The 21,285-nt window shown below is 37.0% G+C and overlaps 1 protein-coding gene across 1 annotated transcript; it reads left to right on the plus strand.

Annotated features, from left to right (window-relative positions):
• Window positions 1-3,162: 3,162 nt before the first annotated feature.
• Window positions 3,163-21,241, plus strand: LOC146484641 (transcription intermediary factor 1-alpha-like). Its single transcript, XM_085104736.1, has 9 exons — window positions 3,163-5,401; window positions 9,998-10,278; window positions 11,111-11,277; window positions 11,901-11,959; window positions 12,476-12,546; window positions 13,346-13,420; window positions 14,218-14,370; window positions 15,676-16,772; window positions 17,328-21,241. Exons 1-8 carry the CDS (start codon window positions 3,604-3,606, stop codon window positions 15,826-15,828), a joined length of 2,757 nt encoding a protein of 918 aa, XP_084960862.1. The 5' UTR covers window positions 3,163-3,603; the 3' UTR covers window positions 15,829-16,772; window positions 17,328-21,241.
• Window positions 21,242-21,285: the final 44 nt, after the last annotated feature.

Consider the following 21,285-nt stretch of genomic DNA (forward strand, 5'->3'; position numbering starts at 1 on the left):
CAAACTTCCGGTGTCCTGACCTTGAAGATTAACATACAATTCTACCAAGGAAGAACTAACGCGAATCACAGAATCATCTGCCGAGGACGATTACCGGTTCTTTGAACTGGAAAATACCGCTCCATTCGATAAGTGAAAATTTCGGAAATTACAACCGGAAATTTTAATTGAATGGATCGCACGCGATACGCAGGCGCAGTGCCTGTAAATTCTAGTGTAGCGGAAGAAAGGTTAAAATTGTTACCCTGGTCCCATGATTCCAGAGGTTTTTCTTGATTTTTCCCCGCGCGTGAGGGAGCCGCGACGCGGGGAAAAGCGTAAGCGTAAAAAATTGCATGGAACAGGCCCGTAGGGAAGGGGGGGGGGGAGGGTGCGACGGGTGCGTTCGCACTCCCCCCTCCCCCACAGGCTGCGCAGGTCCACTTTTTTTGTTGCCCAACGACTTAAAAAAAGTGAATTGATAAAAATATAGATAGTATAGTTCTTTTCTGATTCACTGTTAGTGTAGTAAAACTAAAATAAATAAGCAAAACTATATATACCGTCGATTGTATCTACCCGCACAAAACATTTTTTCAAATAACGTCAAACGTGTGCGTTTCAGGTGTCGAACTTTGAAGTTTCCCACCCAAATGTGAAGTTCACACGACGGTCGTTGCTTTGTAATTCACCGTCATATATTAATAAATCTTCATCTACTTCTCTGAGGAAGTCTTCGATGCTTTTTCGGCTCTCAATATTTCAGTGAAGCGATTTTCGCAAACTTGGTGCACATTTTTGACCGTGATGACACGGCGAACGACGTACGTAAAGTAGTCTCTGCGCCAAAAAAATCCATTTTGAAATTCAGAAGTTTGACGGTAATACCCACGTTTTTAGTTCGCTTTTAGCTGCCTGTTTTCATATCATACTGCTGCAAAACGCACGAAATGCAGTCTCAGACAACCTAATTTTCAAAATTTCACGGCGGAGCATGCCCCCAGACCCCCTACAGGTACGCGCCTCCGGCGCTCGTTTGGCCCGTCTCCTCGTTGAATGGCACCCTCCCGCAAAAAAAAACCTGCCTACAGGCCTGTGGAAGAATGCAAAATGCAAACAAGTTCATCATGTTACTTTCGCAGAAATTTCATCAGCATTTTAGGCAACATATATGAGAGTGTTTTTTAACGCAAGAGACTATTTTTTCAGTTTCGGCAAACACAAACGAGGAAGCAGGTTAGGGCGCCGGACTTTGAAATCCCGAGGTCCCGCGGGTCCAAGTCCTGCTCTGGGCTTGGTAGTCGAGTGAACTTTTTCGGCCATGCGTGTAAGTAGCCGGCTGGTCTGCCTCTTGCCAGTTGGGATTTTTAATGTTTATATTACATTTAACTTGAGTTGTTTGTTTGCAAAGATTTTTTTCTTTGCGTTCATTTTTTATCAATGGTACCAAATTTTTCAGGGGCACCCCGGCAACGAGGATTAACATTTAATTAAGCAAACTGACTTAAAATGTTGTCCCCTGTTTTTCCAGGTCGTTTTTTGGCCTTTTTAAGAGAGATTTTTATATAAAACTAATACAGTTTGATGTGTTCGTATGTTTAAGCTGAAAATTTAAAGGGGAAGTATCACGAAAATTTGCTGTCATTTCAAAACCCAAAAATGTTTGACTGTCAGCAGAAACAACGAAATAATTGTCAAGTTTGTTAAAAATTATCACCCCAGTGCAATAAAACTGTCGATTAGTACCTCTGGCCAGAGACAGGGTAGGCCAGTTTGGATTGAAACTTGAAAAATATTAGGCTAATGTTTTTCAAGTTCTCGCATTTTTGTTTCCAAAATGCACCAGAACAGACCACAAGTTGTTTCTTTCAAGAATTGAGTTGATTTCTTTCCTCTCGTCATTCTAGAATTATTTGGCAGGTGATTGAAGGTCTTATTTCCTCATTTTTAACAAACGATATCAAAACCCCCCCCTTTAAGTTGCAGAATTTTTTAGGAAATGAAATCTTACTTCCCGAGTAACTTTGCGAGTTGTTGGTGGCTCTACGCGTGCATGAAATGCGAGCTGATCCTCTTTTCGAGATATTCAGTAACGAGATATATTTACCAATCCGAAAACGAAAAGTATACTTAACCAGTCTTACGAAATCTTGAGCTGGCACTTTGCCAAAGAAAACTGTAGATTTTACCTTAAAATCCAATCCGAATTTCTGTGATTTAAGCCGCCTTCCGAATAGATATTCCCCGAAATGAACCGTGGGATGCCCCTTATTTTCAGCACATTTCGGCAGCCGAGCATTTTCGTAACATTTGCGGCATTGCAAAGAGACACTAAAGAGACAATCTGCTATTTTTATTGCCCCAGCGAGGTGCTTTCGACCCGTTGTGTTTGAAACTGAAAGAAGTTCCATTTACTTATTAAAAGTGGCAGTCGGGATCGGCATTCATTTTCAGTAGCTAACCGTTGCGAAATAGTCGTTTGATATTTGTTGTGGTATTTTTGCTGAAAGTTAATGATTTCAGTTAATCTATCCTCTGACGTAGTTAGTAAAAAAAAATAAACGAGTTGAAAGAAAAAGAAAACAGCACCAAACTGAAAAAAAAAAAAGAAAGAAAGAAAAAAAAAAAAGGAAAAAGAAAAAGAAAAAAAGATTCACGTGTCATTTCGCTGCACACGGCCAACTTATTTACTATAGATGTTGAATTGACTTTGCCTCAGGTGTCGCAAATATCAGAAAAATTCGCAACTAAAATGCGTTTGCTTAAAATTACTTTTCAATTACTCCATCAGAAATTCGGATTCATGCTTGATTTGATTTGAAACTGAAACGCTCGAGGCAAAATAAACATTAATTGCCGTTTCGCTTTCATCGATGGAAACTTTCACGCCGTCTAGCTTTTTCTATTTTTAAAATGTGATATTTCTTGACAGTAAAATTTTTATAACGTGGTAGTGCAGGCGAGAACTTATTGAAATTTGAAAGTGTTTATTTCATTGCATTTGTCATGTCGCAAAACAATCCAAAGTATACAATGTCGTCTGGTTTGGCAGCGGTGCGATATGAATTATACGAGAATGTTCAATCTCTTTCTCGACAATGTACAATTTGTTACTTTAAATCCGGATTTTAGACTTTGAGCCACTTGAACCCTTTTACTAAAGAACCTCAACAAACACACTCACTTCTGACACTCTGAATATTGGCGGAAGTACAAATCATTTATTGTTCTTTTGTTGTATTGTAAACAGTGTCTATGCTTGTTTTGCCAGTAAATTCTTGTCAGCTTCTTGCTCCGTCGCCCCTTCCTAAATTTTCTTGCCGCCACGCATACCCTAAATTTTGCTTATATACTCATGTTTTTGTCCGGTGAATATTTCGTGAAGCTGAGAGAGACAAAGACAAGTTATTGAAAACTGACTGAGTTGAGGTAACAACAAAGGAACGTCCCGTGAAATATTCATAGATGCGAGATGTTCGGATGCTGACGTCACGGGGTGATTTCTTGTCAATGGAAGCTCGGAAGCCGTGTCTGTTAGCCCGCCATTTTGACCGAGCACCATCGAGTGGTAACAACATTCTGTGGGCCCTTTGCTAGATTAACGGCCGATTCTTAGACGCCAAAATGAGCGAAGGGGGTGCTTCTGGAAGTTCCGAAGATCTTGAAGAAGACTCGGTGTTTATGCTGTGCGGGCTTTGCAGGAAACCGCCGGTCGACACGAGTCCGAAGTTATTGCCTTGCCTTCATTCTTTTTGTTTGAAGTGCTTAGAGGAGCGGTTTTCTGAACAGCAACAAGAAAAGACGCCTTCAACAACGGCAAGTTCTTCTTCTAACCCGATTCCAAGGTTGAAATGCCCGACTTGTGGTCAGGAGTTCTTGGTTCCTCCGAAGGGAGTTATTGGTTTCCTGGATAATCAATTCGTGTTAGAAAACCTGGGCAAACTTCAACGAAAACAAGAAAATGTGAGGCGCTCTTGCACTTCTTGCGAAGACAACAGCACTGCCTCTTCCTTCTGTTTAAATTGTAGCGACTGGCTATGCGATGCGTGCGTTTCTGCTCATCAAAGAGTGCGAGTAACGAAGGACCACAAGATACAATCCGAGGCAGAGTATTTGGAAAATTCGGAGTCTACGGACGCGAAGCCAATTTTCTGTTTTACTCACCCAACGGAATCCTTGAAACTGTTCTGTGCAAATTGCGAGAAATTGACTTGCCGGGATTGTCAACTTCTTGAGCATAAAGATCATAAATATCAATTCATCAAAGAAGCGGCTCTGAGTTACAAAGATAACTTACGAGGACAGCTGAATCGTTTGTATGAACAAGCGCAACCCTTGACTGAGTCCATTCGCGAAGTTGAGAAAGCAGCGAAAGGCTTGCAAGAACGAGAAGAAAATATCGCCAGTGAGATAAAAAAGTCCTCAGAAATGCTTGTCAAGGCAGTTAAGCAAAGGGAGAGCGTATTGCTAACAGAATTAAAGGCTCTTGTACATTTTAAACACAAGCTTTTGTCGAAGCAGAATAAAGACCTGAGATTGATGCAGAAGATTTTGCAACATAATTATGGATTTACCAGGCATGTTTTAAAGAATGGAAGCGACATGGGTTTGTTGTACAGCAAACGACAACTTAGCTCGAGAATTCAAAATTTATTGAGTTTGAAGTACAATGTGCTTCCTGTTGCTCACAGTGATTTGAAATTTTCTGTGGAAACAGAAAAACTGTGTTCTGTGATCTCTAAACTTGGAAGTGTCATGACCCCTGCTGACAGAACTAATACAAATTCAAGTCGACCTGATGCTTCATTTCGCGGTTTATCCAATGCCAGTACCTATGTACCAGTTCCCAGTACTTCTGTTCCTACTGGTAATCGACTAGTCGGCTCGCGGCCAAACCCCATTGAAGCCCTTTCGGCTGTAAACAAACGCTTAGGTCCGCCTAATAGTCAGTCCTACTCTTCATCAAAATACCCTGGTGCTCTTCAAGCTGCGATTGTTCACCCATCTGGTGCTAGCTTGACAGTAAACACAAAAGTTGGTATTGTGTCAGCAAACAGTGTTACACGACTTCCACTGACAGTGCCATCTGGTGTTCGGAGCCTTGCTGTTAAACCAGGAAGTGGCATTGTCAACAATGGCCTTTCCTTTGCACAACGAAATTCAACCGTCACTAGCTCGTCAAATGCCACAGGCTTGTCACCCCCTCGCCCAATGAGAAATGGCAACACCCTTCCGTTACGACATTTTCAGGACATAGGAAGCAAAATTGGAAAATCGACGCCACCAAGGCCTTCAAGCAATGGTAGTAACAGCAGTCACCAGAGTGTATCCCCACTTAGTGATACATCCACTCCTTTGTCAAAACAAAATGGCTGGGATGAGAACCCCACTGCAACGGATATGCCAAGTCAGGTCTTGAAAGGTATGTTAATCTTGCTTGTTTTAAAATTTTTGTTGTGGTGCCAATTCCTGTTGTTTTTTTAGTAACATAATTTAGGTTAGGGTCATCAAAAAGTAAAAAGGTCAGGTTTTAGTTTTCCAGTTTGCCTTGCTCTTTCCAAAACAAGGAAGGGCGTAGTTGAGTAAAAGTGCAAAGTACAAGTGAAAAAAAAAAAATGCCAATCAGACAAAAAGTCTGTAAATTTGTACAAACAGTACTGCTCAGTCACTTTCATTTGGTTGGTCATGGCACTTTGTTTCATCCAGGCCAAAAATCAAAACCATCTTCTTCAGCATAATTATGGTAAACAGCATTGCAGGAAATTAGGTTTAAATTCATGTGTACCAACCAGGGTTAACTTTTAGCCCTTGTAAAAAGGCCAAGCAATGATCAAAATTGTAGTGAAAGTTTAAATGATTAGAGTGACATAACTTGATCTTGTCCCATTTTTTGGTTCTAATTTTGAGTTTGTCGATGGAATAGTAAAGTGAGACCATTGAAATGAATTGAAAGCTACCGATCAGTGCTTTCCTCTACCTTACGCTGGTATACATGGTGGTTCTAATTTTTTTGTCTGTCATTGAAATTACAAGTTACGGCTATTCAGATAAAAGCTATGAGCATTACTTTAGCAATTTCCTTCTCTGTTGTGAGGTGGACACTTAGTACATGTATGTTTCTGTTGTGGTTTAAAATTTTTCAAACCAGTTTGATTTGTATTTCCCTTTGTCTTGGATAATGGTAATGAATACTGTACCAGGGAAAATAAATTTAAACTGGTTTGAAAAATTTTAAACCAAAAAAAAAAAATAATAAATAAATAAATAAAAATTAAACCACAACATACGTATATACAAGGTGGCTCTAATCTTTCATTCTGTGTATCAACCCCTAAACTTTGACCATTCTCATGAAAGCTGTTGAGCATTTTTTTTTCTCATGGTAATGTTCATAATGTTGAACAAGGGGGTTCAAAGTTTTAATGTAGTGGATGGCATCTCAAAATGTGACCATTTGTGTAAAAGCCACTGAGCAGGACTTTATGTTGTGCATTTATATGTTCTCCAGGAGGCTTCTATTAAACTTCTTATTCTGTGGCAAGACTCCACAAAGTATGGCAACATTTTCGCAGTTCCAAGGGACAGGCATCCACAAGGTTAAAAAAAAAATGAATGGAAAATAATTCATCTTAAATGTTATAAAATCTAGCCACAGACATGACTCTTGAATTTTTGGATAGAAGCTTGTTCAAAGCGTGATCGTTCAAATAAAAGCCATTGAGCAGAATTTTCCCATTTTTCAGTTTAATTTTACCTGGTGGTTGAAATTGTGGAGTGATCATTCAAGTGAAAGCTATTAAGCAGTACTTTCCTATGGTACAAGTCTACTTTTTGTTGTGCCATATATAAAAGGTGGTTGTTAACATTTGTGAAGAAAATCCTGTCTACTATGCTACATTGTATAAATGGTTGTTTGTAAAGGTTGATTCCAACTTTTGGGTCAGCAGTTGAAATTGTTCCTGTTGAAACTGTACAGTTTGGTGTTCTTTGTTTTGCTGTTGAAGGAGGCTTTAACTTTTGCTTTTGTGGTTAAAATCACAACGTGCGACCATTCATATCAAGTTTCTGAGCATTATTTTTTATTTGGTACTCTTTGTTTGAAAGTTTACCACAGGTGTAAATTTTTAAGAAATGCAGCAAATTTAAGGATTGTGATTAGAAATGACTTATTTTGTTCTTGGGCATTCTTGTGGAAACATGTTCTCCAAGGTCAGTTGTGTGGCTATTTTCTTATCATTTGTTTGAACACAGACCATCCCAAACATTTTAACATCATCAGCATGTTTATTCCCCTCTTTAAATAACTGTAGTGCCACTTGCTGATAAAAAATGACCCACAAAATTAGTATTGAGAACACTGGCATATTTACTGTGACACAAACTCTTTAAAATAATATTATACACACAAAAGGAACCTCAATTTAAGGAGGCCTTTTTCTAGCACTTGTTAACCAAGCCATAATTTTGAAAATAAAAATTTAATATTGTTATTGAATTGAAAATGGCTGGTTGTTGTGAAATTTAGTTTCTCTGTTACATGGAAAACAAGTTTAAAACATTCAAATTTAACTACTGGATTTATAGATGCTGTTTATAGATTGATGCTTATAGAATATCACAAAACATGTTGATTTCTGTGAAATGAATTCACGTTTTTGCCTGTTATTTCGCTTACAGTGAAAAATAAATTGTGCATTTTTTTTTTCAAACAATAATTAAAACCTAATCCTTTGAATGTTTGGTATATGCAAAATGTGATTATATATACAATTTATTTATTTATTTTATTTGGAAGCACCAAGCAGTTTTGAAAATTAATTCAAACAGTCATATATTATTAATTTCTTTAAATGACTAGAAGAAAGAGAAAAAAAAAGGCATCTTGCCTTTATTTTCACAGTCTATCTTTCATGGAAAATTAAATGAGACAGTTGTTTGGTTTTGTAATTTTGTATTGTAATAAGAGACAGGTGTATGTCACTTTGTTCTGTTTGAAGCCGCTGGAAATTTAAATTTGTCTTGATTAAAAAATAAATCACTTTGTGTTATTTCTTCTTGATTTGGGCTTTTCATCATCTCAAGAGCTTTGCGTTAACATTTTAGCATAAATTTCTTATTACTTTTCCAGTTGGAAAGCAGGCTTGTTTAGGAGACGGTAAATTCAAAAGACTCTCAATTTAATTTATTTCGTGACAGATGTTTGATGATTGATTTCTGAGGAGCTTTAAAACAGGCAGGAAGAAGATAAAAAAGTGTAACATTGTGTTTGATACACTCTTTGAGCCATTCTTTTTGGCAATAATAAATTGAAAACTGACTGTCTAATAGGCATGTTTTATTGATATAATTTTTTAAAGTCTTGGTGAATTTAAAACATTCATGAAATAAACCTTTTTAGGGGCTCGTTTTTGGTGATGGCTTATTTTGGGGGGAGCTTATTGTAAGTGGGAATTTTCATTTCATAATGGGTCAAGCTTGACAATAATAACAGCTTAAATTAGTCTGCTAACTTCCTGAACCATCTTCAAACAGCCAAACCTAGTTAGGGCTTTTATCAACACACACTTAAATAATCGATTCTAGGTAAAAAAAAAAAAAAAAAAGTTGCTCTAACGGCCTAAGTGGCCCACACAGGCAGAGTTTAACCTGGTTTCTGTCACATAAAGCAACTAGGGGTATTGCCACTCCACCCGGATGGCATGCCAGTCCATTGCAGGGTTACCCCCAGCAGTATGAACCTATTATTGTTTAAGAATCAGTTGCTATTCCCTGTAAAATATAAATTCCCCATGTCAATATTCCTATAAAAGGAGGATGTAGGATATTTAAAGCTTTGATATCACTTGTAAGCAGTTAGTATTTTTAGTGTTTCATAGCCTGCCTTGAAAAAATGGACGATTATTAAAGGGACAGTTGTTTTTCATTTCACTTTTGAGTGAGTGTTGTGATTTACATTTAAATGGGAACGCAAAGTGTTAATGAGCTAGCAATGCAGTGTGAACACATGTTACACATCTCAAACAGGTACAAGACTTTATTTTGGTGCTGCATTTTGTCACATTTATTAGCAGGAGCATGGTTGGTTTGAAAATGAAATGTGGCATTGGAGTCATGCAGCAAGCATTGTAATGCAAAAAGCCATTCATTTGATGCAAACACCTCCTCTATTATAGTTGTGTAATTCGCATTGAACATTTTATAAGCAACGTTTTAAAAATGAGCAGGAGCGTTTTATTAGGTTTAAACACCATGAGGCTCAGCTGAGTGGTTTTAGACCCGATAAAACATGTGCTGCGAGTTTTTTGAACAGCTTCAAAAATGTTCCTGGAAAAATTTGTGTCAAGAGAGTTCATAACAATAATTATTATGCTTTTGTGAACGTTGGAGATTAGCATACGAGAAAAACACCACATACTAATGAGGAGTGTTTTGTCAGCTGATAGAACACCGCATACTATTAAGGAGGAGGTTTATTGATATAAAGTCACTGCACGTGATGTATTATCGCCCATTTGATAGGTCAGTGGGGTTGTGAATAATTAATGAGTTTTTGAAAGTTGTATAATTCACATTGAACATTTTATAAAGTTTTATAAAGTTCATTAAACAGCTTTCTGTATACAGTACATATCTTACTTGTCAGTTGTATTATGTTGCTGTTAGAAAAGCTTGCAAAATTCTGTATGGCTAGCCTCTTAAAAATGTATCATAATTAAGCAAATACCTTGTCAAATAAGGTTTACTTGTGATCCAAGGAAATGATATAATTATTGTTTGTCATTAGAGAGATTTACAATTCATGTTCACGGCCAATGGAATTTGTAAATAGATGACAACAGTGCAAATAATTCCGGCCTTTGATGCTAATCTGAAACTACTCAACTTCACTTAGAAATGGAAAGGGCAAGAGGCAAACGTACAGACTGTAGGACAATTGTGGTCATGTGGTCAATGTTACTGTTTGCTGTTTGTCGTAAAGATATTCCTAAATCTCTCTATTATTATTTTTGGCCTTCAGGTGCAACCTCACCCACAAGCGTATCGGATCCTGGGGTACCCTCCACAGTACCAAAACTTTTGCCTGTATTAAAGAGAAGCCTTAGTTGTCAGGGGACATCAGAACCTATGGAAACCCCTGCAGTGCCAAAATTGCTCCCTGTGAAGAGAAGTAACAGTTCTCAGGGATTACCTGACCCTGTGGTGTCCCCCGTGGCATCCTCGCCACCTCCGGTCAAGGTCAAACAAGAAAAACCAGAATCCCCCATTGAATATTCGCCTTGTCAAGAATCCCTCAAGAAGGTATGACAGGAATTTATTCTATGTTAAATGTATGATCCACACAGCAGTGACAGGCGTAAATTAAATCTAAACAACCAACAGCACTCACAACATGAAGGCCTCATTAAAAGGTATTCCTGGGAACAGGTGTTACAGGTTATAGCCTTTTTCACTCATAAATTTAAACACTTAAAGTCACTTTATTTTAGCATCAATGTGTTCAGCACAGAACAGTAATTGGGGACAATCTTCAGTTTAAATTGGAACGTGGAAATATTGGTTTTTGAGGAGAGGCAGAAACTTGAGTATCAAGAGAAAAAATCTCTTGGAACAAAAATTTGAAAACCAACAACAAACTCAACCCACATGTGACACCAAGACTGGGATTCACCCAGGCCACACTGGCAGGAGGCAAGTGTCCATCACTGTGCCATCCCTCCCCACCCCCCCCCCCCCTGTAATTAATTTCTATAATGCTGTTATGACATGTAAATTTTGATTGAAAAATAGCTGTAAAATTGTTGTCTCTAATTTCTTCTGTTCACAAATAATTTACTGTTTAATTCTCAATTTAAAAGCCAAGTTACAGTGTATGGAGGAAGTTTTCATTTTGAATTAACAATTACCGACTCCCAATTACTTGAACCCTCGCTAACTCGAACCTCCCGCTAACTCAAACCAATTTTCCTTTCCTTTCAGTTCATTTTCTATACAATTTTACCCTCGATAACTCAAACTCCCGATAACTCGAACCTTTTTCGGGAGTCGACTACCGTACAGTATAATGGTTTCCCTTCTTCATTTGTATTAAATTTAACCCAATTCTGATTGTGCATACATTTGTTATCTACAGCAACAGCAAGACGATGCCACCAGTGGAGAAAGTGGGATTGATGAGACCAGTACAAATGACGACTGGTGTGCTGTGTGCCGCAATGGTGGAGAACTCCTTTGCTGCGACACTTGCCCACGTGTTTTCCACCTGCAGTGCCATGTACCTTCCCTTACCAATACTCCAAGGTATGAAATGTTCAAGATAATGCAAGAACTGTATTTTGTGCTGTAAAAATAAATATTGTACTATCTGCATCAGAACCTTTTTACTAGTGATTGATCTCCCTTACGTTCACAAAGATGTGTACATGCAGCTTGTCTCAATCAACTATCAAGATTACAATGTTATATTTGTCGGCCAATATCTTTTTCTGTTTGTGTAGTGTGTTCTGATATTCAAAGGGCAAAACGTTTGGCTAGTGAACAGATGCTGAACAGTTCACTATGCAGTTTGAAACGGTTGAAAATCGGCCTGATTTAAAAAATCTGTAATGTTACCACAGATTTTTAATTTATAACTTGGGCCGATTTTTGTCCTCTCATTCATATTCTTTGTCAAATTGGGCCAAATCAGCCCAATTGATTGGTACATGAAAATTAGCCACAAAACTCCCACTTAAGTTAAGTTGCTTTATTCAACCTGGCTCAGAATCCATAGCAAGAGAGCTTGAAAGTTTTATCACTATCCCTGAATTTGTAGTGCACAGAATTCATGATGACACAAAACATTTGAACTGTTCAAACAAGTAGATTTGTACAAAGAGTATTTGCTAAGGGTGAATCATTTCAATGTTATGATCTGTCATTAGTGATTCCTGGAGCTGTGGGTTATGTCAGGAAGTAGACTGGAATGCACTGAAGCAGAAAGGTATGTTTCATTTTCTTGTTACAGTGGAAATCAGTTGTTTAAATTCTGTTTTCAGTTTCTGCCCTTAATATTTGTTTCACAATGTACATACCTTATTAAGTAGCTTGTCACAACATGACACAACTGTCAGTAGGTGTGTGTGTGTGACATTGGCTCATGAACTGCATTGTATATTTAAACTATGGAAAAGTCATTGGCCAGTGAAAAGTGAAGTTCCAAAGCTCATTTGTTTCTTTCATTTTCAATTCGAAGGGGTGCATTTAAATTCACCCAAACATTCTGGGAATTTCGGAATTAAAATCAAATGGATGAAAAATGTTGGAGAATTAGAGTTGTTGAACACCTTGCCAGGTGCTAGGTGTCACCAACTTTTGGAAAATTAAAAAAAAGTCTATTTTTCATTGACAAAATTGCTCATGCAAGCCGCACAATTGAGGTTTATCATTAGTGACATTGGAGCAAAAATTAATTATTTATTCTGAATTACTTGTTTATTGTTTTAATTTGTACAAATAGATCAGAATGCAACTCTACCAGGAAACAAAAGGCGCTCTTCATGTAATGGTTTGACAGAATTTGAGAGAAAGGTGATTATTGCATACTTTACAACTAAATTTGAATGAAGGATATTGTTCAAAGCAGACTTAATTCCCTTAATTTTTTTATTGAGAGTCCTCAATAACTGCCTCTATTACTAGGCCTCAGAAAAAAGTTGAAGTCTCAATTTTAGCAGTCCTTCATATTCTAAATGACTTGATAAAGACATCGCTGGAAAAGGAATAGTTACTGCATTTACCATTCATTAACAGTTTGTCTTCAGTTGTTAAGTTTACGGCAGTTTTAGGATTCAATATTTTAATCATTTACAATTCATTTGTGGTTCATTTACCAGCATGCAAGGCATTCAGCTTGAAAGCTTTAATGTTATCATTTTACAATCGACTCCAGTTATTATTGATTATGATATGGTAAACACCTGCATAAAAGAAACAGCAGAAAGAACCTCCAGGCTGAAATTTGGCCAATAAAGCACCTAACATAAAAGAACCAATTCAGCCTGACAAATGAAGCAGGTTCTTAAATGAAAAATTATTAAAGATTATACAACACTGGCCAGATCTAAGTACGTGTGCTCGACCATTTCAAACACACAAAGGTTTAAATAGGCTGTGTTACATATTGTATTTGCATTTGATTTAATTTTGTTAGTTTGATTAATTAGTGTTTAATATGATAATTAGACCTGTCAGAGTCAGTCATTGACTAATTAAAGCAAATTTTCAGTGGATACTGTACAGCATTTCCAGAAACAATAATTTTAAGAACCTCTCCAGGCTGTTTTAATGGTTTGATTAATTAACTAATTTTGTACTTGTTTTATTGAAGGTTTGTGAACAGATTCTGCTGGAGCTGTTTTGTCATGCTGAGAGTATTCCATTCCAACAGAAAGTTAGCAAATCAGTAAGTGCAACCATTTATGTTCTCAAACTCATTAGTAATTCACAAAGAGAAAACAAAGGAAATTACTTAGTACCATGAAGGAGTTTTGGAAAATTGATCTTAGTAACCTTAAAATTTGGTGAACTTTTGCTTTGAATTTTCCAAGAATTAAAAAACTCAGAACTTTGTGCCTCGTTTTTTCAAGTTACCACTTCTCAGCTTTTGAAAATCAGATGAAACTCTCTTTCTCTTGTTTGATATATCACTTCTTGAAACGGACATGTGTAGTGGAAATCAGGGTGGTTTTGTGCTAAACTATAGAATCTTGAAGGATCTTCTGATGATGTTATTTTCTGATCAAATTAAATGTACTAAAAGATCTAGATTTAACTTTCTCAAACTCATTAATAATTCATCAAGAGAAAACAAAGAAAATCGCTACCGTCACCGTGGTTTGGATATGTGATCCTCATTACCATAAAATTTTGCCAACTTTAGCCTTGAATTTCTCCAAGAATTATTGATCATTTGAGAAGCCATATCAAACACTCGAAAGTGTGTTTCACTCTTCCTTGTGTTTGATATATTACTTGAAATGGAGTGTTAATTTCCCTTAGCAAGGTAGGCTTAAATTGTGTTACTGACTTTGTAGTCCTGTGTTTGAGACAATGACTACAGTGTACATTGCAACCATGCAGACAGCTAGGTCATCTTGTCTTGCCACATACATATTTTGTTCCAGAGGAGCTGTTTTTCAATACAACAGTGAATTTGCAAGCAATTTATGATGTGAATAACACTGTTTTGAACTCCATTAGGTTCCTAATTACTACAAAGTGATTGCTCGTCCTATGGATTTGTCTAATATCCGAGCCAAGCTCCAGACACAGAACTTTGCACACTATCAAACTTTCAATGAGTTTGTGGGGGACTGCCGCCTTATCTTTGAAAACTGTGCAATATTTAATGAAGTAAGTACTTCAAGTTCACTTTCATTTGCTTCAAAGTGTGTAATAGGCCATTTTCATGATGGTGTCATTTTACTACAACTACTAGAATTCATTTCGTTTTCCTTTTCAAATTCAAATTTTGTAATCTCAGTGGACAGCAATTGAAAGAACAATAGCTCTAATTAGCATGAGAAAACAAAAACCAGAAGGATTCTAGTAGTTGTAGTGAAATGATTCCATAGTAAAATGCCCTATTCTCCAACTTTGAATAAAATCTCAACAGTGCCACAGAAAAGAGGGTGCCCTTACAATGTTCACCCTCATTTCATTTAGAGATTCAAAAGTTAGAACCACCTTTACACAACATAGTAAACAGCACTACAGAAAAGCACTGCTTGGTAGCTTTCATTTCAGTGGTTACATACACTTCAGAATTTCAACCATGGACTCGCAAGGTAGTGCCACCTTACATAGCAGGGTTGTCAAATGTAGCCGAAAGCTTGTGAAAATCACCATCTACTTCATGATCTTGGCCGGCTACTCTACTGGTATATGTGTCTGATGTGTGTCTGATTTTGATATCTTTATTTAAAGAATCACACACATATTCCAGTAGAGTAGCCGCTTAAAGTTTCTTTGGCATCGTCGTCGTCCCCACTTTATGTCCCAAATATTAGGGTCCAACTTAAGCAGCGATGATGGCGACGGCAACTATAAAACCACAAAACAATAGGTTTAATAATGGGGAATACAATCACTCTGCACATGTATTTTAAATTTGGTACATTTCTCTGCCATCCTCTTGAAAACAATGTGAAATGACCAAATTCAAGGGTTTGTGGAGAACGTGTCATGTGTACTTGATGGTAAAGTTTTCATTCTCTTTCTTAACTCAAATGCCACGCCTACCGGTTTGGTTCCTGGGTACATGTAGTTTGCTGCTTTTGTACAAGTTGGATGAGTTAAATAATCTTGAAGTACCACAAATAACCTGAAGTTATATTTTCAAGTGATGTTTTTGTTGCCATCACTGTTGTCGTTGCTTACGTTCCCTTCTTACCGAAGGAAACTATTGCTCAGTAGCTTCCATTTGAATAGTCACACAAGTTTCAGGATTTTTATACACACACTCAAGCATTAGAGAGCCACTTTTTTAAGGTTCTCACTCACTAGGGGAGCAAGAATTCCCATTTTCAATGACTGTTGTTCCTTGAGTTGCACAAAAGGAAGCGCAATTTTTTTTAAGGCCTTTATAATAATTATTTTAGTGTTCTCTATTTCGTGATTTTTTTAATCCTGTGTAATATCCCGAATGTCATGTTTTAGGCAACTTCTGAAGTTGGCAAAATGGGCAGCAACCTAGAAGTATATTTCAACACTGTGCTGAAAAAATATTTGCCAAATTACGTGGAGCCATCACTGGAGCCAAAACCAAAGAGGAAGAAAGATGAAGCTAGGATGTACATTCTGAATCCGTGACTTGCAATTGATTATATTATTTTATTATGACTCTGACATCCTAACGGTGATTGAAGAGGTGGTCTTGAGAATGTCCAAACTAACACCATGCTTGCAAAACTTCCGACAATGCAGCCGTAAAATAGAACTCATACACTGTATGACCAGCCCATTATACAGGACGTTGTTATTGCAGCTTGAACAAAGCTTGTACAGTCACTTTATCATGTAGAATAGCTGGTTGTTAGTTTTACTGGCGGGATTCTATAGTGGGACTATTTTGTAACAGGTTGTTGGCGGTTGTATTTTGGGGCTCTGGATTGTACATCTCTAAAAACTCTCAGAACGTCATTTTGGACTTTTACAATCCCATAACTTCAATTCATTTGTTTAAGGAAATTTATCAGACAAGATTGTTTTAATTATAGTATAATTATTTTTGTGTGCCAACTTAGAAGCAGTTAATTGTTTCTTAATTCTGTTGTCAAGTGCAGAATCATGTAACCATGTATGTGTACAGTACATGTAGTTGTGTTGATGCATTTATCGAGTGGACATTCGCTCATGAATACTTGCTAAATCAGATGTATAGACTGTGTTTAATTATCTGTAAACCAAATATTGTGATGTTGTACAGTAGCCTCTTCAGAGGTGTGGCATAAGTTGTCTCAAGTCTCCATTAATATTTTTGCTTTTGAATTTAAGTAGAAACTTGACTAGTCCATGGAAAACATTATCTTGACCGCTTTTGGTGTAAAGAATTGGGGGGGGGGGGGAGGGGGAGAAAAATCAGTGTTCCAGATAAGTGAGTGTCCTTGATCATAATGGGATAAATCTAACTACCTGACCCAATTAATGAGCATGAGAAATCAATTATGTTTTGCGGCACCACCTCTAGGCCCACACAAAATGACGTCTGACAAGTGACTGCAAAGATGCCATACCAATGACATAATCCCAGGTGGGTTACTCGGGTATAAATGTGACGGGGGGGTCCGACGTATTTTTGGGGGTCAAAAATTTTCAACTCCTGTATTTTTTTGGGTTGAAGATTTAACCGTGTATTTTTGGGGTCTGAAAAATCTTCGCATATTTTTTTGGGTTCGAATTTCCGCCAGGCTAATAGTTTTAAATCTTCTTTGTAACGATCCTTTTATGTTTCTCACTTTTCTTTTTCGTTCAGCCCCCGAGGAAGGTTTGTATTGCAAACCGAAATATATCGGGCAAAAAAATTTTAAAAAACAAATGTATTTCAGTTATTCTAGCTCTTGTTGTTTGTTCTATCAAGCTCGTCACCTCCGCCGTTGGGATCAGTCTGCCGTTAATATTTTGTAATAGTTCTTATGCAATTCAAGCCAATCATGTATTTTGTTGGGTCTAAAATGTCCAGTCTTGTATTTTTTTGGGTGCACAATATAAGGTCCATGTATTTTTTTGGGTGCAAAATAATAGGCTCCGTCGGACCCCCCCCCGTCACGTTTATACCCGAGTAACCCACCTGGGGACATAACGTTACCAAGATGTGGGTGGTCCTCGTGATTGGTTGAAACAAGTATTTTATTTGTTTTCAAGGAATCAGAAGGCCCATGTGTAGATCTTGGTGATGCCATATGTTATCGGTATGGGAGTTTTTGCTTTCATTCCTCAGTCATGGGTTTGTTAAAGTCAGCTGGGTGTGCTGCAAAAGCATGATCTGTTTTCTCACTACTCACAAATTAAGTGATAAGCTTATGATAATATGAAAAATCAGTTCATAATACATGTAGGTCTACCCTTTACAATTCCTCTGAGTTCTGTTTATTTTTTGTCAAATTTTACAAAATTCCTTCTTGGCACCACAGTAAAGTGCTTCAATAAGTTCTTGTTGGTTGTCAACTGAGTGGTCACTCTTTAAGATAAAGTTTTATGCAGAGACTCAAACGTTGAAGCCACCTTTTCCTGGCATAATAAACGATGCCATTACAAAGAGATGCTCTTTCCTTTATCTGCTAGTTTACACTGTAGGAATTATTCCATGAAGTATTTGACTGTGTATGTTAAGCTCACAACTACTTAAGTTCATTGTAACTGTTTTAAACAAGAGAACTGACTTTGTGTTGTATAATACTGTATTCTGTAGCAACCTAATTTTCCCCATTTGGCTGAAAAGTAGCTGTCAAACAGTTTCATTAACTTAAATAATTATTGTGTATAATGTACGTGTGCATTGGTTTGGTGACGAAATATGCAGGTACTTGAACAGATGTGGGCTGTGACAAGGGAAGGGGTCTTTAAGGGACATTATTTGCCAGCATTGAGCTATCGATAGTCAAAGATAGTTGTATCATCGATTTTCATAAGTTGAGAATGACAATAGTTTTGAAAAAAATCACCTCCAAAAGGGGGCATTATGCTGACAGGCAGAAATTGACAATGGTATAGACGTGATATGGTAGGTTTTTTTTCTAAGAACTGTATCATTTGTAAAGTCGGAGCTCCCCTTTCATTTGGTGCACCCCATGTCTACTAATATTGATTTAAAGAAACGTGGCAATATCTTATGATTTGGTTTGGAATAGGAAGCCTCAAAACAACAGACCACAAAAATAAATTTATCTGGTCAAGTTAATTTGCACTGTTTTCCACTCTCAGTGATGTGAAATGCTTAAGTTTGTCAGACGAGTGCTTTTGCAATTAAATTTTCATTTGCTGCTTTGTGTGGTATGCACAAAAGCAAGTTGCATTTAATTGGAACTATAGCATCTTTCTTGTTGTCAATTAAGGTGAAACGATTTTCCATGGTCTATAATTAGACAAATTATTTTCAGAAAACTTCACATTCATTGTTACTATAAATTTATAAATTGATTTTATGAGTCAGATTGTTTTCTCATATTCTACAATAAGTGTTCTTTAAAACCTTAAGGACTGCAACAGTCTATGATACAAGGTGTATTTCACTGTAAGTTCAGTAATATATTGTAAAATATGTATGGTGCATACTTTTACTAAAATTCTGGGATGTGGCAAAAATTAAAAATAGAAGTGTCAGTCAGAATTAGCAAAATGGTCAAGTTTGAGGCCCCCTCATATTAAAGAATGATTTTTTTTATGACACTAATAAAACATTCATTCTATGGACTTAAAGAAAACATTTTTGACTACTTAAGAAATATTTCGATGTCACAGTGTCTTTGTCAATTGTGTGTGCTTCATTCATATGTTCTTCGATGGCATAACCTGTTGCTTACTGTCTATCCTGCTGTATACCATCCCAGTTTGATGTGGGGTTCATTTGTCCACATAGTCTTCTGATGTTAGTGTGCGCATGTTCTTTCTCTCTCATTTTCTCGTCTTGGTATGTCACAAGATCATGTGGAGAAGGGTGTGTGTGACAGATCATTTATCTTGGAGACAATTCAGGTGTTGATCCATTTGGGTAGGTTTTTCTACACTTTGTTACCCTGAACCTACCATACCGTAAAACGCTTTGTAGAATTGCTGTCACATGGGAGATGTATGTCGTGCACCTCGTATCATGCTTTGGTTTTTGAGACTGATTCTCTTTAATGCAAGGGGCCTGACACTTGTCATTTGGCTATTTTCACCATGCAGTTTCCATTCTTCTATATCTCATTAGTAATTATTGAAAAGCACCACTCCTGTGATGTGCCATAGATCTGCATGTTATTAACATTGTGTTCCATGATCTTGTCTGGTTGAGAATACTAAAATCAGAATTATGTGGTAATTAACACGTGAATAGAACTACCAACATTTCCATGGCAAGACTTATCAACTTTGTGAGAATCAAACTTTAAAATTATCATAAATCATTGTGTTACTATGTTGGTATCATAGCCTGCATGAAAGGTGTTTACTTAGCCAAGCATAAAGTGCAAGACATTGAGAGCGAAGCGGGAGCTTCGAGCGTGAGGCAAAAGGGAGAGAAAAATAAAAGCCGCTCATGTCTTGCACTTTGCAAAACAAGTGCCTGTTAATGTAGGATATTGGTATCATGGCATGACATACTGCTGTGCATTGATGTATCATAAGATTGCAGTTCTAACTGTAGGATTTTAATCATTTTCCTTCTGTAATTGAAGAGGATTTGTAAAGATTATCATTTTTAGATGTTAGGTGTGTCACTCATAAGGTGAACCATGATAGGTTTTGCTCAGTAGGAGTAGAAAAATGCTTGTTCTCTAGGATGGTTAAAAATTCACAAGCAATAAATAATTATTTATTAAATACTTTACTCACAAACAACTTTAGATGAGTTTTTTTGAAATGTGTAACTTCATCTATGGTTCGGCCCTTTGTATGCTCTCGGCTGAACTCCCCATTTTCTTTCCGGCACACAGATGTGTTGTATTCCTTTCCTGAAGATAGGAAGTGTCTGCATGCATAAGTTATTTGCAAGCATAGTAATTTTGATGACAATTAAATGAATAATTTCCAAGTAAATTATAGGCTCCTTTAGAAATATTAAAATTCAACTTGATTTTGAGGTGCAGAGGACACAAACAACAGCCTCGTTGTCAAGCTGAATTTTAATATATCAAAAGGAGCCTATTGAATGTCTCAGTCCAGGGCAAGTTTTCTCTTTAAAATATATTTTCTTTAGCAAAAACAAGAATCAATTTTGGTGTTATTGGACATGTGTCAGTTACACATTCGTTACAGTAACAGGAACGTTCATTTGTCACAGACTTAAGACATTAGTACTTATAGCCAAGGCTTGTTTTCACCAGCTGACATATAAAGCATAAACTGAACCATAACAGTGCTTATCTCGATGTGTAAATGGTCTGACATGTATAAACGCAAACAGGCATATGGATAAAAAAAATATTGCGGCACTTCTTACGAGTACCCATTTGCACTTGCATGTAAAATCTTTAAGTTTCTGCTCAGTATGTTGCTAGTGAAAACAGACTTTAAAGTTGTAAGAACAATTGAATATTGCCTCACATTGTAGTTTAGGCTAGCAAATTGCATCTGTTTAACTTTGTGCAGGAGTACATGAACAATGAATTGCTGGAAAAGTAACCTTTAAGGCAAATTTCCATCAGCAATTCCCAACAGCCATATATACTGTTTCCATTGTGCAAAGCTGCGGTTAAACCGTTACTGCTGGATCATTTTTCTCCAAACATCTGTCTAAAATCTTGAAAACATAAGGATTTTTGTCTTAACTAGCTTAATTGGCTTTAACCAGCTTACACTCAGCTGGTCTGTTTTGATTTAGTCTGTTTAAGTCCTATCCAGTATTTTATTTTGACCAGACTGAGTAAGCATAGTCCACATTCACAAGTGACCAGTCTTGTTATTTTCTAGTTGTTATTAATGCAAGGCCAGTCATACAATAAAGAAATTATATGCGGTAGACTACAGGAACATACCACACCCTCTGTATACTACACTTGAAAAATAAAAGGAATTTATTATTAAATTGTGGTGTGTACCAGTTAACTGTATCCAGTCACAACCCTGTAT

Source organism: Pavona decussata, unplaced genomic scaffold (assembly GCF_977016875.1).
Source record: "Pavona decussata unplaced genomic scaffold, jaPavDecu1.1 SCAFFOLD_32, whole genome shotgun sequence".
Taxonomy (NCBI): Eukaryota; Metazoa; Cnidaria; class Anthozoa; order Scleractinia; family Agariciidae; genus Pavona; species Pavona decussata.

Excerpts from the sequence above, each read along its gene's own strand:
- LOC146484641 (XM_085104736.1), top strand. The coding sequence starts at position 3,604 with ATGAGCGAAGGGGGTGCTTCTGGAAGTTCCGAAGATCTTGAAGAAGAC. Across the intron at positions 11,278-11,900 it reads TCCCTTACCAATACTCCAAG|TGATTCCTGGAGCTGTGGGT; the intron begins GTATGAAATGTT and ends ATCTGTCATTAG. Across the intron at positions 12,547-13,345 it reads TGACAGAATTTGAGAGAAAG|GTTTGTGAACAGATTCTGCT; the intron begins GTGATTATTGCA and ends GTTTTATTGAAG.